This window comes from Bidens hawaiensis, unplaced genomic scaffold (assembly GCF_021521415.1).
Source record: "Bidens hawaiensis isolate Kalapana, Puna unplaced genomic scaffold, B.hawaiensis_p1.1 tig00036540_1, whole genome shotgun sequence".
NCBI lineage: Eukaryota > Viridiplantae > Streptophyta > Magnoliopsida > Asterales > Asteraceae > Bidens > Bidens hawaiensis.
The window spans coordinates 126,805-140,797 of NW_027496386.1; the positions used below are offsets into that span (position 1 = coordinate 126,805).

Consider the following 13,993-nt stretch of genomic DNA (forward strand, 5'->3'; position numbering starts at 1 on the left):
ATATGTGCATTAGTGTTGTATTACATATATGCGATAAGGTGTTTTGCATTAATTATTAGTGTTGTATTTGCATATATTCGATAATGTGTATTGGATAATGCAATAGGCATTAGTGCACCTATGCACTACAGTACTACACCAACAAGTGTTTTTTTTAGGAACAATATCATCTTATTAGGAGGAAAGAAAAAGAAATCACAAAATATTTTTTTAAAAATAGTTAAAAATAATTATTTGCTAGTTCTCTAGTTCTCTCTAGATCCCACCCCTATATATATATATATATAAATAATATTAAGTAGCATAATTAAAAAATATAACTATTTGTAAGAACTAATACTAAGCACCGGATAAAATTTATTTTTATTAAAAGTCATCAAACTACAACATGAGTAAACAATTTCTCTTAAAACATCCCAACGATTAAGTTTCGTGAACTTCAAACCTTAGAGCGCGAAAATGATAATCGTTGAACGTAAAATGCGTAACATCCTTGTCCGTCCATTCAACGAGGCGTGGTGCGCTGGTAGATTGATATAATGCTAAATATATATGTTTACCTTGTTTATTTTATTTAATATTTTAATTGTTTTTGTTCGTTTTTAGTCAAGATTTTTATACTACTAACGTTTTTGTGTGTCGTAGTTCCGGGATTTGATCGTGACTAAAAAGGGCGAAAAACGAGCTAAAACGAGCCGAAACGGAGATCCGGAACGTGTCAGGAAGAACCGAAACAGAGAACCGGTCAGGCCGGGCCGGTCTGACCGCCCCCCTTGGAGAAGCACACCGCGCCGCGCGAAGGGGGAAGGCAAAAAGCCCTTAGCGAGGCGCCTAGGCAATGCTGATGGGTTTTTAACTCGTTTTTGTTTATTGTCGGGCCTTGTTTTCGCTATTTAAACACCTTTAACTTAAACCTGACGAAAAGTGGAAGCCACCAGACGATTTTGGAGAGTTCTTGGAGCTATTTTACGAGTTTTTTGGTGATTTTGAAGGCATGAGAACAGCCGGTGAAGAGCTTTACGTTCAAGATCGAAGACTACGGGTTTTATCGACTTTAATCTTTCGTTTCTCATTATTTCACCATGTTTTCAATTTTATTTTCTTTGTTTGATTTAGACTATATGATGCTAGGCTAAACTTCATAAACTACCTAGGTCGTGATGAACCTTTTTTCGGTTTGATTTTGATTTGGATTTCTTTTCGTTATGGATTTTATGTTCTAAGTAAAGTGTTGAGTTTGAATTAATTGATGCGTATGATTGCTTGGTTTTATTTACTTGGATTTATTGTTTCACATTACCCTTGGTGATTGTTTCATAGAATAAGGTTTTGTTAGGTCATTTACTGTGTGTTATTGACTAGTTTATGATTGATATGCATTAAAATCATAGAAACAATCAAATCAATTAAATAGATAAAAGTGAGATGCTAGCCTAGAAAGCTGTAAGGTGATAGGTTATTGATAGATCTTTGTTGGTCAGGATTGCTAGATTTAGTTCTTCGTAAGGAGTCCGTCTAGGTTTGATTGTCAGCTTAGTCTATTAAGTCAATTGAGTCTTCTTAACTATCTTTGATTTCTGCGCTGTAAGGTAGGATTTCGTCATAAAGATACTTAGACATAAATTATTAAATAACCGTAAGGAAGTATAATTTATAAAACTGGTGAGTCTTAAAACTTGTTAGAAATCCATAGGTGTCTTCTTGAAGGTCAAGGGTCATGTTCGGGTTTTCTGTCAATGGTCTATTTTACGATCCCAGTTCCATAACTTAAGTTTCCCATTTGATTGATTGTCGTGACATTGGGGATTCTAGCCTAGGTAGTTATTTTCATCATCTGAGTTAATCTAAGTGTTTTAATAGTTTATTATATTTTATTTAATTAGGGTTAGGTTTAGTTAATTAATAATTAGTTTTAAAATCCCCCTCAAATATTACTAATAAATAGTCACGTCTTGTAGTTGAGTCTAATTAGCTAATATACGTAATTTATAGAGTCTCGTGGGTTCGATATCCAGACTTACTTAGCTGTACTAGAGTCGACCGGTACACTTGCCGGTTAGTAGTTTAAGAGTCTAGAATTATTACTTAGTGTCTAGATTAGCTTATTTTTAGTTAATAATTATTTGACTACTTCAAGCACATCATAGATCATGTTAAACTTTTCGATATAATAGCTAATCATCCTCCATTTTTTTTAAAACACCAATTAATATTTTGATTACTACTACATAGACAATTACAGACTAACGGCAGATAGACGGGCAACAAGCTACGCCGCTACCCCCTTCTGAATAGCAGACCCTACCCTACTAAACACAACGTTTCTCTTAGCATGAGCGGAGTTACTGCTGACCACCTGCTGAACCCGCTTAAGGAACTGAACCGCGTCAGGGCCGAGAGCGCCAAAAGTGTCAAAAGCAAATGGTACGAACACGTGCTGATTCTCAAGGCAAGCTTTCTCGTGCTTAGCTACTTTACCCGCCTCAGCCTTATTTATCGCATGACCAGCCACAAACCCGTGGTCCCGTAGCCCAATGAGGGGGGCACACCTGTCAAATCAACGCACGCGTGCTTACCTCCTTCCCATCCAAAAACAAGAATGCCAGCGGGTCGTAGGGTTGATCTCCCATCTAAAGGGTCGATCAAGAAGTTCACTGGGGCTTCCTTTTTTGCCGAGATCCCAGCCCGCTTAACGACGTCGTAAAGCACATCTCGAACTAGATTATATCGATATTTAAAGCCCGGTAATTCTTTGCAATGGACTGCATGCTCCCCATAAGAATCCAAGCAAGCCTTCCGACATACGGGACACGGGTCATCAACCGGGAAAAGGGGTACCATCAGCCGGTATTTGAGGATAGCCCAATATTCCACTGCCGACATATGTGACAATCGTCAATTTCGGGTCACTTTTGTATTTGTTTTATTATGTAAACCGACCCGTTTTGTAAACCGAAACCTTCGATATAATCAAAATCATGGATTTTATGTTACATTATTGTTTTATACTTGTCGGGTCTCAAAACACCCTTTTCGGTCCTTAAAATGGCCTTAAAACGCTTAAAACAACTCCGGGGGCCAAAACTGCCAATTTTGAAAGTTCAGAATTTCCACCAGGTGACTTTAGCGCCGCGCTAAGGTCACAGGGCAGAGACCTTAGCGCCGCGCTAAAGGCAGTTTGCACCAGCTGCACATTTTTGCTTATTTTTAAGCAAACATGTGACCAAAACATCCCATTTTCATGCAAAACCCTTTATGCTTGACCCTTTCAACGTACCCTATATATACACCACCCTTCCATCCATTAATCTCTGCTACAACTTCAAATTCTCTCTCAAATTCAAAGATTTTAAGGTTATTTTCATTGTGTTCTTGAAGGTTTGACTTCTAAAAGTCAAACTGAGTTTTATTTTTAATTCTAACTTGTTCATCTAACATTACTAACACTTGAATATGGTGGTACAACATATATATAATACACACCTCTTGTTTCCTTTATTTTTTGCTTCACCGACTCCGGTTGGTTAAGTTTCGAATGTCATACGACAAGGCTTCATGGAGGACTTCGTGTTCTTGATTATCTATACACACACATAACTTATTTATACATATCATTTATGACTAACATCTGCTCCTTTTAGTTTGTTTACCTTATTTACAAGTTCCATGGTTATGGATTTAAGAGTCTATGCTTCGGTTCGACCGCAAATAGCTCTAAACCGGAAATCGAACTTTTGCTTACTAGTTTTGTTAAAATAGTTGTTTAAACATGTTTAATGTTATATTTGAGTTTCAAAAATCATTATTATACAAGATCTATAGTATATGGGTATGTGGAATCCATCTATGAACTTTTGTGAGATGGAAACCGAACCAAACCGAACTTTTGTTAAAAAGACTTGTTGTTGACCTTTTTAGTTGTAGAACTTAAATATTTTCATTTGTACATTTTTATACATGATCTATGATATATGGGTATGTAGAATCCATCTATGAACTTGTTGTGAGATGGAAACCGAACCAATCCGACTTTTACTCGCTTAAGACACACAAGTGTGTTTTTAGCTATCAAGACTTGTATATTTCTTCAAAAATAGTTTACAAACTAATTTTAATTATTTTCTTAAGTACTTGGAAATGTTGGATCCAACTTGGTCTCATAACATACTTGGACCAACAAAACCGAACATTCGCTTAACATACGTTGTTAGTTCTAAAACAATAGATCTACATACTTGGTTAAGTGTTATTATGTTTTAATGAGTTATCTCATAATAATTAATATTTTGGAAAGTTGACTTTGGGTTTGACCATTTGTCAAGACCTGAACCGACAACCCGAACACTAGTTAAAAACCCGTTTTAGTATCTTTGTCCTAATGGAACTTGCATTTAACATTTTTCTCACCTTATTACTTAACTTGGGTTAAGTAAATATTGAGGTTAGATACTTTAACCCGATTTCGAGCAAACTTGCATTTTTAAAGGATTATTATTATAAATTCTTAAATAGTTACATTTTAAACATAGAACTTTAAATTGTTTACTTTATGCAACAATTATTTTATTTATAGATCTTCAAGGCAACCTTTCTAAATCCAAAACTTCTTTTATTTTAGGCTTCATACGTTAACTCGTCTTTCTGGCAAATCTCCAAATAGTCAATATTTCAAGTTATTACTTGAATGTGAGTAACTTCATACCCCGTTTTCTATCTTTTGTTTTGGGGGTGACATTTCATCTAATCTAATTGGGTCTTAAACCACAAACGTTGTTGTATACTTTACTTGAATAATTGCTCGATTTGGTGTTCTATGCTTATATGCCTATGTGTTTATCGCTTTTGGACGGTGGAACTATAAATCCTAGCCTATTTGGCAACCCCTCATGGCAAGGTGTCGTTAACGTAATGCAATTAACGATAACTATAAAATCCTAAACTATTTGGCAACCCCTTATAGTTGGGTATCGCTAACTTGTTAGCGATAACTATTTTATCCAAGTTTATAGCTATTATTTATGGTTTTGTATACTAGTTTTGTGGCTTTTCATACTATATATCTATTGTTCAAACTTATGAATTGCTCACCAACCTTTGTGTTGACAAACCTTATTTTATGAAATGTTACAGGTTTGCATCTAGGTTGATTTGATTTGCTATATTTTGTTATATCTTGTTGTATTTGACTTATCAATATTTGGTTATGTGACATTTTCGATGTTGTGAAATGAAATGAGTTTGTTAAATATTGTCGCTTTAAATAGTGTCATGCGCTTATGGGCAATCGTTACACCCCGGCATGTTCCGCCTTCGGTCGGGGTGTGACAACATACGTTGCCCTAAACCTTCAATGGGAACAACTGACAGGAAATCCTGAGCATGAGGGGCACGTAAACACTCAAACATAGCTCGTTGTCGCAGGGAGAAAGCGAACTTCATTTTGACATTGACTGATCAGTGGAATGATAGTTTTCCCGATCCACACGATTGTGAAAGTTGTCACGAATGCATATCCAAAATTAAAGATTGTGACCGATTGCTTTTATCAACAACGCTACTTCCCCCCCCCCTCCCCCCGGTCCACAGTTCGCGGCTCCCATTGCATTAGCCCACCCATGTACATTGATTTTCATTAGCCAAGTTGTTTGGATTTTGATTCATGGCTTGATTTCAAAATAGTATCAAAAGTTAGAGTGTACTTTAAAACAAAATCAAAATGTTACTCAAAAGCTATTAATAATAAGTAGGCGATCAAATTAGACAAACTCAGAAGATCAAGAACATAACTCGAAAATAAAGAAAAACATTTGCGCAAATTTAACAACCAACATAACATACTGACTTTAAAAACAAAACACAAAATCCATTATAAGTTCCCTGAACTTTAATCAAGCATAGCAGCACCATGAAGACATGAACACAGTAGTAAGCACATTATCGCACTCCAACGAGGTCTTCGCCATCATACAAACCGGCCCACAAACATAACTGATAGAACCCAAAAACTAAAATATATATTTTATTGAGATAAAAAGATAGTTGGCCCGATTCGAGAGGGGCTAGTCTCCCATTTAAACAATTCGAGATGGTAAGTCTCCAATTACAAGAAGAACTTGATAATAAAAAATAAAACCAGACATTCAAAACTAAAACAGAAATGAAATACTTATAACATAATTTAGGTAATTAATATCTCCTAACATTCAGCCTTTGACCGTCAATGGTCAACAGTCAACCCCCCCCCCCCACTAAGTCAGCCCTAAACCTTTGCTCCTGGTTGACTGGGTCAAGGTAACTGACCCAAGACCTTTTGGACCCAAATGGGTTGACCCCCCACTAAAGGAATTGTTGTGCCAAGAGATCAACCATTCAATTATAGGTTGACCCTCTTCATTTATCCATCCATAAGCTAGAGCATATTGTAAAGGCCATGCGATTTCCTTGTCTTTTGCATCTACACCCGACCTTGATGACCACTTGATTTCAACGATTTCCTTCTTATCATAGGTGCCCCCTGTAATTGTAATTGCAGTTGGTTGTTCAGAGTCGGTATTCTTTTACTCTTCCCCTGAGCCCAACAGTTTGCATGCTAGAAATCGCCCGTGCTTCACGGAATCAAATACGCGTGGAAGGATTTTAGGAGTGGATTGTGATGACTGAGTAACAACCGATAGGTGTTGCTAGGTGTCCCCTGTAATTGTAATTGCAGTTGGTTGTTCAGAGTCGGTATTCTTTTCCTCTTCCCCTGAGCCCAACAGTTTGCATGCCAGAAATCGCCCATGCTTCACGGAATCAAATACGTGTGGAAGGATTTTAGGAGTGGATTGTGATGACTGAGTAACAACCGATAAGTTAGGTTTGAAGGCAGGTGTTGCTACTAGGTTTCTGTTGGGCTCTATATGGCCAACTTTGGACTCGGATTCAAGATCCAAACTCATGGCATTAGGTTCATCAGATTTAATTTTCAAAATCTGATGATGAGTTTTCTGGTTATAAGAGTTAACCATCTCGCCTCTTTTGTCTGCCATTAAACTGTCCTCCGATTCCATGTTCTTTCGAAGCTTATCTGCCTTTTCACAATAGTTGCCATATCTTATCATCTGGGACTTGATTTCTGCAACATCACCCCTCAACCGTGAGAGTATGGTGTCGAGCTTTGCGGCAATGGCTGCCAATTGAGTGGCGATTTGATCGGACGTAAGACTGCTACCACCGCTACCCCCGGTTTGCACCATCGTTCCTTTAATGTTTCCCGTCAATGGAACCAAATGATAGAACCCAAAAACTAAAATATATATTTTATTGAGATAAAAAGATAGTTGGCCCGATTCGAGAGGGGCTAGTCTCCCATTTAACCAATTCGAGATGGTAAGTCTCCAATTACAAGAGGAACTTGATAATCAAAAATAAAACTAGACATTCAAAACTAAAACAGAAATGAAATACTTATAACATAATTTAGGTAATTAATATCTCCTAACATTCAGCCTTTGACCGTCAATGGTCAACAGTCAACCCCCCATTAATTCAGTCCTAAACCTTTGCTCCTGGTTGACTGGGTCAAGGTAACTGGCCCAAGACATTTTGGACCCAAATGGGTTGACCCGCTGATAAGGTGGAGTCTTATCAATAACACAACACAGTAATTAGTGTCTTAGCTAACTTTAAACTTTGTGGTCAATAAACTCTATTCAGAACATGTAATCTTATATAATATGATAAGATAATGAAAGTAATTAAGTTGTTTGAAATCACACATACATCTTTAATACCCGCATCAACCACTTTTTCCTGAAGACTGCTAATCTCTTTTACATTAAGCTTGTTCAACAAGGTAATTATGGATATTGTGGACAAGGGTTTAACCACTAGATCATCCATTATCATATATGTCACCCCCTTTATGAAACCGCCACCCTCGTTTGCAACTTTAAAGGCACCAAAGGATAGTGAAAACAGGACATCTACAAATTCTTTGCTGATTTCAGCAAATAAAACTTTTTTTTCGTTTTAACGTCGATTAGAAGCTTTAAAGTTACTCCTGTTGCAGCTGAATAAGAGTCTGCCATTGTTGTTTTGTTGAATAAAACATTTTTGAAACTCTTGTGTAGTTCTTTTTTTCTTCAATGGCGGAATATTATAATTTGTAAAAAATGGACATTATTGATCAACCTTTATATGTATTTGTAGTATTCGAGCATATATAGTTATACATTTTCCTCTTGCATAGTAGAGCAATTGATGAATTGACATTCATTCGGAGTTCGTTAATCTCCGATACTCTTTAGAATCCATCAATGTGCTGCAAAACAAATATCACATACACCATTGTCACCACATGACAACTGTAAAAGAAAATGAAAAATGATGCATTGAATTTGTAAATAGTTGTTCTAGTCCTTGCTGTCATGTTGAAGATATTTTCAGTTGTATAAATCCTATAACAGCTTTCTGTTTTTATTTACAAGTTGAGCATATCATTTCAATAACTCACATACTGTCAAAATCCACTTAGACAGATATGAGGGAGGATGGGATAAGGCTAGAGGCCTGCATACAAAAGTATCCGCTAATAATTGTTATTTGTGTGAGAATTTACATCTATTGTTTGACTCTACAATGCTCAATATTGGACTATATTATTATTAGGTATTATAAGTGTGAGTCCACAGGCCCATGTGATCTTATTTTGATGCTTGAAACAAGTTCAAGATTATTATATATGCCGATCAGCCTCTTCGGTGACATGTCAAGGAAAATAATCGTACTGGACTGTTTTGTTATTGAATGTTCTTTTGATCATGAGGTATGCATGCGTGTTTTGAATCTATATTGACGTTTTATCTAATTGTGACTTTTTAACCTTCATAGCGCAGGGCGGTGCATAGGACACTAAAATGTTGGTTTTTTCATGGAGGCACGTGTCATGGACCACAGCTTCTAACTTTTGTAAATGCAACAGATTTGACATTGTTTTCAAGCTCCATACCAAAGGACAAAGGTAAGTTGGTCTATTGTTGTCTTGTTGATGATTAGTAGGGGATTAAGGAAGGGGTTAAAATAGAGAAAGTAGAAATTTTAGTAATTCTCCAACCCAATATTATGAAGAAACAGTTTTCTATTTTTAATGCCAAGTTAACATTTTATATATGAATCAATTTTAAATGCGCAGTTAATTGCATGCAAGAACCACATAAGCATTTTTATGTAGTGCATGAGTTAATCAAATGTAATTAAAGAGACTGTTAAAAAATCCTTCTTATTGCCACTTTAAAGCAGTATGCGTAAGCGATAATGTGATTCTCATAGTTTTCTGCTTAAAATTAGTTCTACACTGAACATCCTTCGAATAAGGTGTTCTCGTGAAATACTTTGGCAAGTTAACTAAATGTCACATTTATGTTGGGAAGGATGGAGTATTTTTATTCTCTCAATTTCTTTTTTCTTTATGTGGAAGGAGTGGGTCAGGTTTGACAAAAACATAAGTTAACACATATATGAAGATGAAATAATTTGCATAGAATAGATGCAATGCATCATCTTTTTATGGTCAGCATATATTTGTACCACTTGAAACTAATATCAAGAGTCATATATACACACTGGTATGTTGACCCAAGATCCTACTCTTTTAAAATTATGATCTTTTTATAGCTAGTGTGTCAAATACGATTTTCGAAATTGGTATTATTCCGTGTAGTATTGTAATTGATAATAAGTTCGACTAAGAGTTTTGAACCGTTCACTTGTTAAGTTTAAGAACCAAAAGAAGTTGAGTCCGACAGGTATACTTTTCCTCTTTTGCTACTATTATGCACCTTAATCAACCCCATGCAGACAATTTTACATCCACCGTGATCAAGAACGCCATATGGCGCTTCCTTATTGGATAAAGGTTGTCGAGAGCCGTCTACTAGTCTAACTGACTAACTGTAGAGACTTTCGTGGCACCCACCGGGCACGTGGGGTTTAGAATCCTACATGTCATGAATTGTCATTAAGAAATCTCCTCTAATCCCTTCTCTACCAATTATTATCTATCTCCCACATGGGACTCCTGGGCCCACACCACTATCTTCCCTTTATACAATTTGATCTTGATTTCATTCCTGTCACCATTACTTATTTACTTACCATATGCACCTCTGATCAATTCAGTTCCTGTGATCACCATTTATTTGCCAAAGATTATACACATATATAGACGTGCATGACGATGGGTGACGCTTCAGCGTCGTACATACACATGGTATAGTAAACATATATATCACCTAGCTATGTCATATATTTTTTTTGTAAATTTATGTTTCTTTGTTAATGATTTGGTCATGTATGTATATATAGGTGCAACATCTTATTGAAAAATGTTTGATCTTTCACATGACTAAAGAAGAGTGCATGGAAGCCCTTTCTAAGCATGCAAACATCAAACCAGTTATCACCTCCACTGGTTAGTCACAATTTTAATCATGTCCTGATCATGCATGCACACACTCGCAAGATCTCGCGTTTATTTTTCTTAAATTTTATATATTATGCAAAACACATCCTAAAAAGCATGTGCTAGAAGATTGATGATCACTTTACTTGTGTTCATATTATCAATACAAATAATCTTTTACAAGAATGTTTTGCATGTTGTTATTCTAACAGTAGCATTTTAATGTGATTATGCAGTTTGGAACGAGTTAGAGAAAGAGAACCGGGAGTTCTTCGAGTCCTACTCACGGTCTTTGCCTCAACCCTCAAGCGGGTCGGACCGGATGTCTGAATCAGAGACAAGTGAACTGATCCAGAAGATGATATCTGACCATCAAGCCGAAGGTTCAAACACTGATGACAAGTAACAACCATACATATATATTTAGCCTTACATATTGACTAGCCATTTGACAAGTCAACAGACCATACTGTGGTATGGATATGTATATCCTGAAACTCATTTTTAGTGTAAAAATTAAATTAATAATTTGTATATTGTAATGATAATTCATATACGTACCTAGTGGTTGGGTGTACCTGGTATCTTAGTGATTCAATTTGTGTGGGGAAGCAGTCACAGTCAAATGCTGTTTTTGTAATGTAGAAACAAATGAAGCTAAAAACTGTTGGGTCCATTAGTTGTCAATGTCATGTCTCTTTTGAAACTGTTGATGTGTGAGTCCCAAAATTTGTTTAAGGCTTGGTTTTATTGGTTAATTCATGATTGGTTGAGGCCAGTCATTAGTAGCTAGGGTTGTAAACGAACCGAATATTTGGTGAAATGTATGTTTTGTGAACATAAACAAGTAATTTCGTTCGATTAGCTATATGAACGAACACGGACAAAGTCATGTCCGCTCAGTTGTGTTCGTAAACGTTCAATAATGTGTTGTTAATGTTTGAATACGCCTGTTTATGTTAATGTTTGTTCATTAAAGTTTTTTTATATTTTCTGATTACTTTTCTATTCTTATCATATGAATTTAATCAAAATTATTAACTATAAAACAAAAATATATACGAGTGCTTAGTGATTAATTTATATGTAAATTAACATATGAATGAGTGTTAAAAGTAACACCAACATAAACTTGGTAGCCATATCAAACGAGCATTATCGGTTGGCAAAATGAAATAAATAATTGTTTATGTTCCTTAGTATTCGTTCTTGTGTGTCCGTGAACCGTTCACGAACATGTTCATTTCCTTAATGAATGAACACAAACAAGAAATTTTGTCCGGTTAAGTGTTCGTGAACCAAAGTTTAATGGATGAATTAGCTTGAACAATAAACAAGGTCTTGTTCAGTTCAATTAAGTTTATTTACAACCCTAAATTCATCAGTAGATTTACTTGGAGCTTATCCAATGAGAAGCCTAAAAAAGGGTCCATGTCACATCGGTTGATAATAAAATGTACCAAGCATTAAAAATAGTTCTTGAGTAAATACATGTTTTGGAAGGAATTAAGAGATATTATAACAATTGAAGAAGCACGGATCTAAATTCGATTAGGTTAGACGAATGATTCCACCGAGTATGGATTATGGATTAGGAAATAGGTTAACAGGATATAGGATCTACCAGCTCCGACAACGATGACCTGCAAAACAGAACCACCACGAGCTCATTACGGGAAGGATAAGAGGGTCTTCCTGTAACCACCCTCTGACGTGAGAATAAGTACCGTTTTTAGAGAAAAAATATACGTGAGTGATTGATGTAATATTTGAAATGTGAATGAATGTCTTAAGATGATCAAGTGGGTATTTATAGCCGATGGTTAAGAAAATATTATTGGTGCAACTATTCTCTTCTAAAAGATGCTGTTTCTAACTGAATGGATGCGTGGCAGCTGACCATGTGACACGTTATAACAAACTATCCAGTTGTCCTTATCTGATTGACCACCTTGTCACGTGCTTTCCACGAAAGAATATTTGCATCGATCTTCTAGAAGGAAGTTAGTTACAACTTACAGTTGCTTTGCTGATGTCAGCCTCTCTTCATTCCGCATTTGAAAGACTTCTGCGTATGCGGGTAGTCATTTACTCTTTATAGCAATCACTTGAACTTGGCCTTCTGTAATGCGTGTCCTCCCTTTTTATGCATGTGATGAGGGTGACCCGCGGGTGACTTCTGAGGAAGTCTTGTATAACCCGTGGATACTATTTCATGGGTATTTAGAGCTATTCACTACTATACGTCTATAACAATAAAATAATTAAATTAAGTCATGTACTAATCAGTATTAGACATGCTTCATAATTACACAAATATCCAACTCCACTAACGCAAACATCATTCATCACAAAGGACAAGTTTGAGTATAAAAAAGCTCAAATCATAAAATATAAACCACTAACGTACGCCAACATATATATAAATAATAATAAACATATTAGAAAGAGAGATTGATCGATCAGATAATTTAAAAAATATAAAACAATGGATCCGTTCAAAGTATTCATATATTTAAATCATCTGTTTAGATCAAAGTTTATTAAATAAAATGGGTGACCTATGTATTACTAATCAGTGTTAGCACATTAATAATATTGATATAAATATAATTATTAGTATAATTATATAACTCTTAATGAGTTATGATAGAGAGAAATAAAATACATTTTACCTAAGCAATTAAATAGTAACTAATACCCTGGTAGCCGGAGCGAGAGGAGATCAGAAGAGCAAACTAAAAAGCACGTACATGTTAACATAAGAAGAGCAGAAAATTTTAGAAAAGAAAACGGTGAAAACTTAAATGTTAAAAAAATATGTAACGTCTAGTTTCCGTAAGATAACCACAATAAATTATATGATCATATCATATGAAAAAGTAACATATGTGCACATTGAATTAACAAGCGAACATATACGTCTAATGCGTACACTGGTAATAAGTTAAACTAATTATATTTTATAGAAAGATTTTTGAAATGAGAAATAAGTTAGAAAAATGGAATAATTGAATTGCGAACTCCGCTCCTAAAATTGTCTACATCCAGCACAAATTATTATTTGTAATTTGTATAGCATATTTCTCGATATACCTGGCAGACACATAAGGACAATACGAAAAGCAAGGAATCATGAAGTTCACAATTGCTCCATCTACTTATTCTGTTGGTGTCCTTTGGACCTTCAACTTTAATAAAAACAACACGTAAAATTTTAAAGTAGAAACTAATCAAACTATAGAACTAGAACTAGTCCTAGTCCTTAGAGGTAGGAATGTAATTATGAGAGAGAATTATCAAGATCGTAATTTACTGAACGAGTGTCAGAGCTATTGGACCAAAATCATGACTATCTTCGACATCAAGGATAGTTTAGAGGCATATCATTATAGATCGTGGCATTTACAAATCAATACATGTTAAAAGTTTATCTTTGTTGTTGAAGCAAGACGTCACTATTGAACTACTTAAGAATATATTAAACGGGAATAAGCTAGATAGTCGAAAGCTTTGGTTGAAGACATCATAGGTGACTGAAGAATGGTGTAC

At 35.5% G+C, this 13,993-nt stretch overlaps 1 protein-coding gene across 1 annotated transcript; it reads left to right on the top strand.

The window, feature by feature from the left end:
• The first annotated feature begins 8,737 nt into the window (after positions 1 to 8,737).
• LOC143588622 (uncharacterized) lies at positions 8,738 to 11,223 on the top strand. Its single transcript, XM_077069578.1, has 3 exons — positions 8,738 to 10,249; positions 10,345 to 10,450; positions 10,678 to 11,223. The coding sequence occupies exons 1-3, from the start codon at positions 10,211 to 10,213 to the stop codon at positions 10,845 to 10,847; spliced, it is 315 nt and encodes a 104-aa protein (XP_076925693.1). The 5' UTR covers positions 8,738 to 10,210; the 3' UTR covers positions 10,848 to 11,223.
• The last annotated feature ends 2,770 nt before the right edge of the window (positions 11,224 to 13,993 follow it).

Excerpts from the sequence above, each read along its gene's own strand:
- LOC143588622 (XM_077069578.1), top strand. The coding sequence starts at position 10,211 with ATGACGATGGGTGACGCTTCAGCGTCGTACATACACATG. Across the intron at positions 10,250-10,344 it reads CAGCGTCGTACATACACATG|GTGCAACATCTTATTGAAAA; the intron begins GTATAGTAAACA and ends ATGTATATATAG. Across the intron at positions 10,451-10,677 it reads ACCAGTTATCACCTCCACTG|TTTGGAACGAGTTAGAGAAA; the intron begins GTTAGTCACAAT and ends GTGATTATGCAG.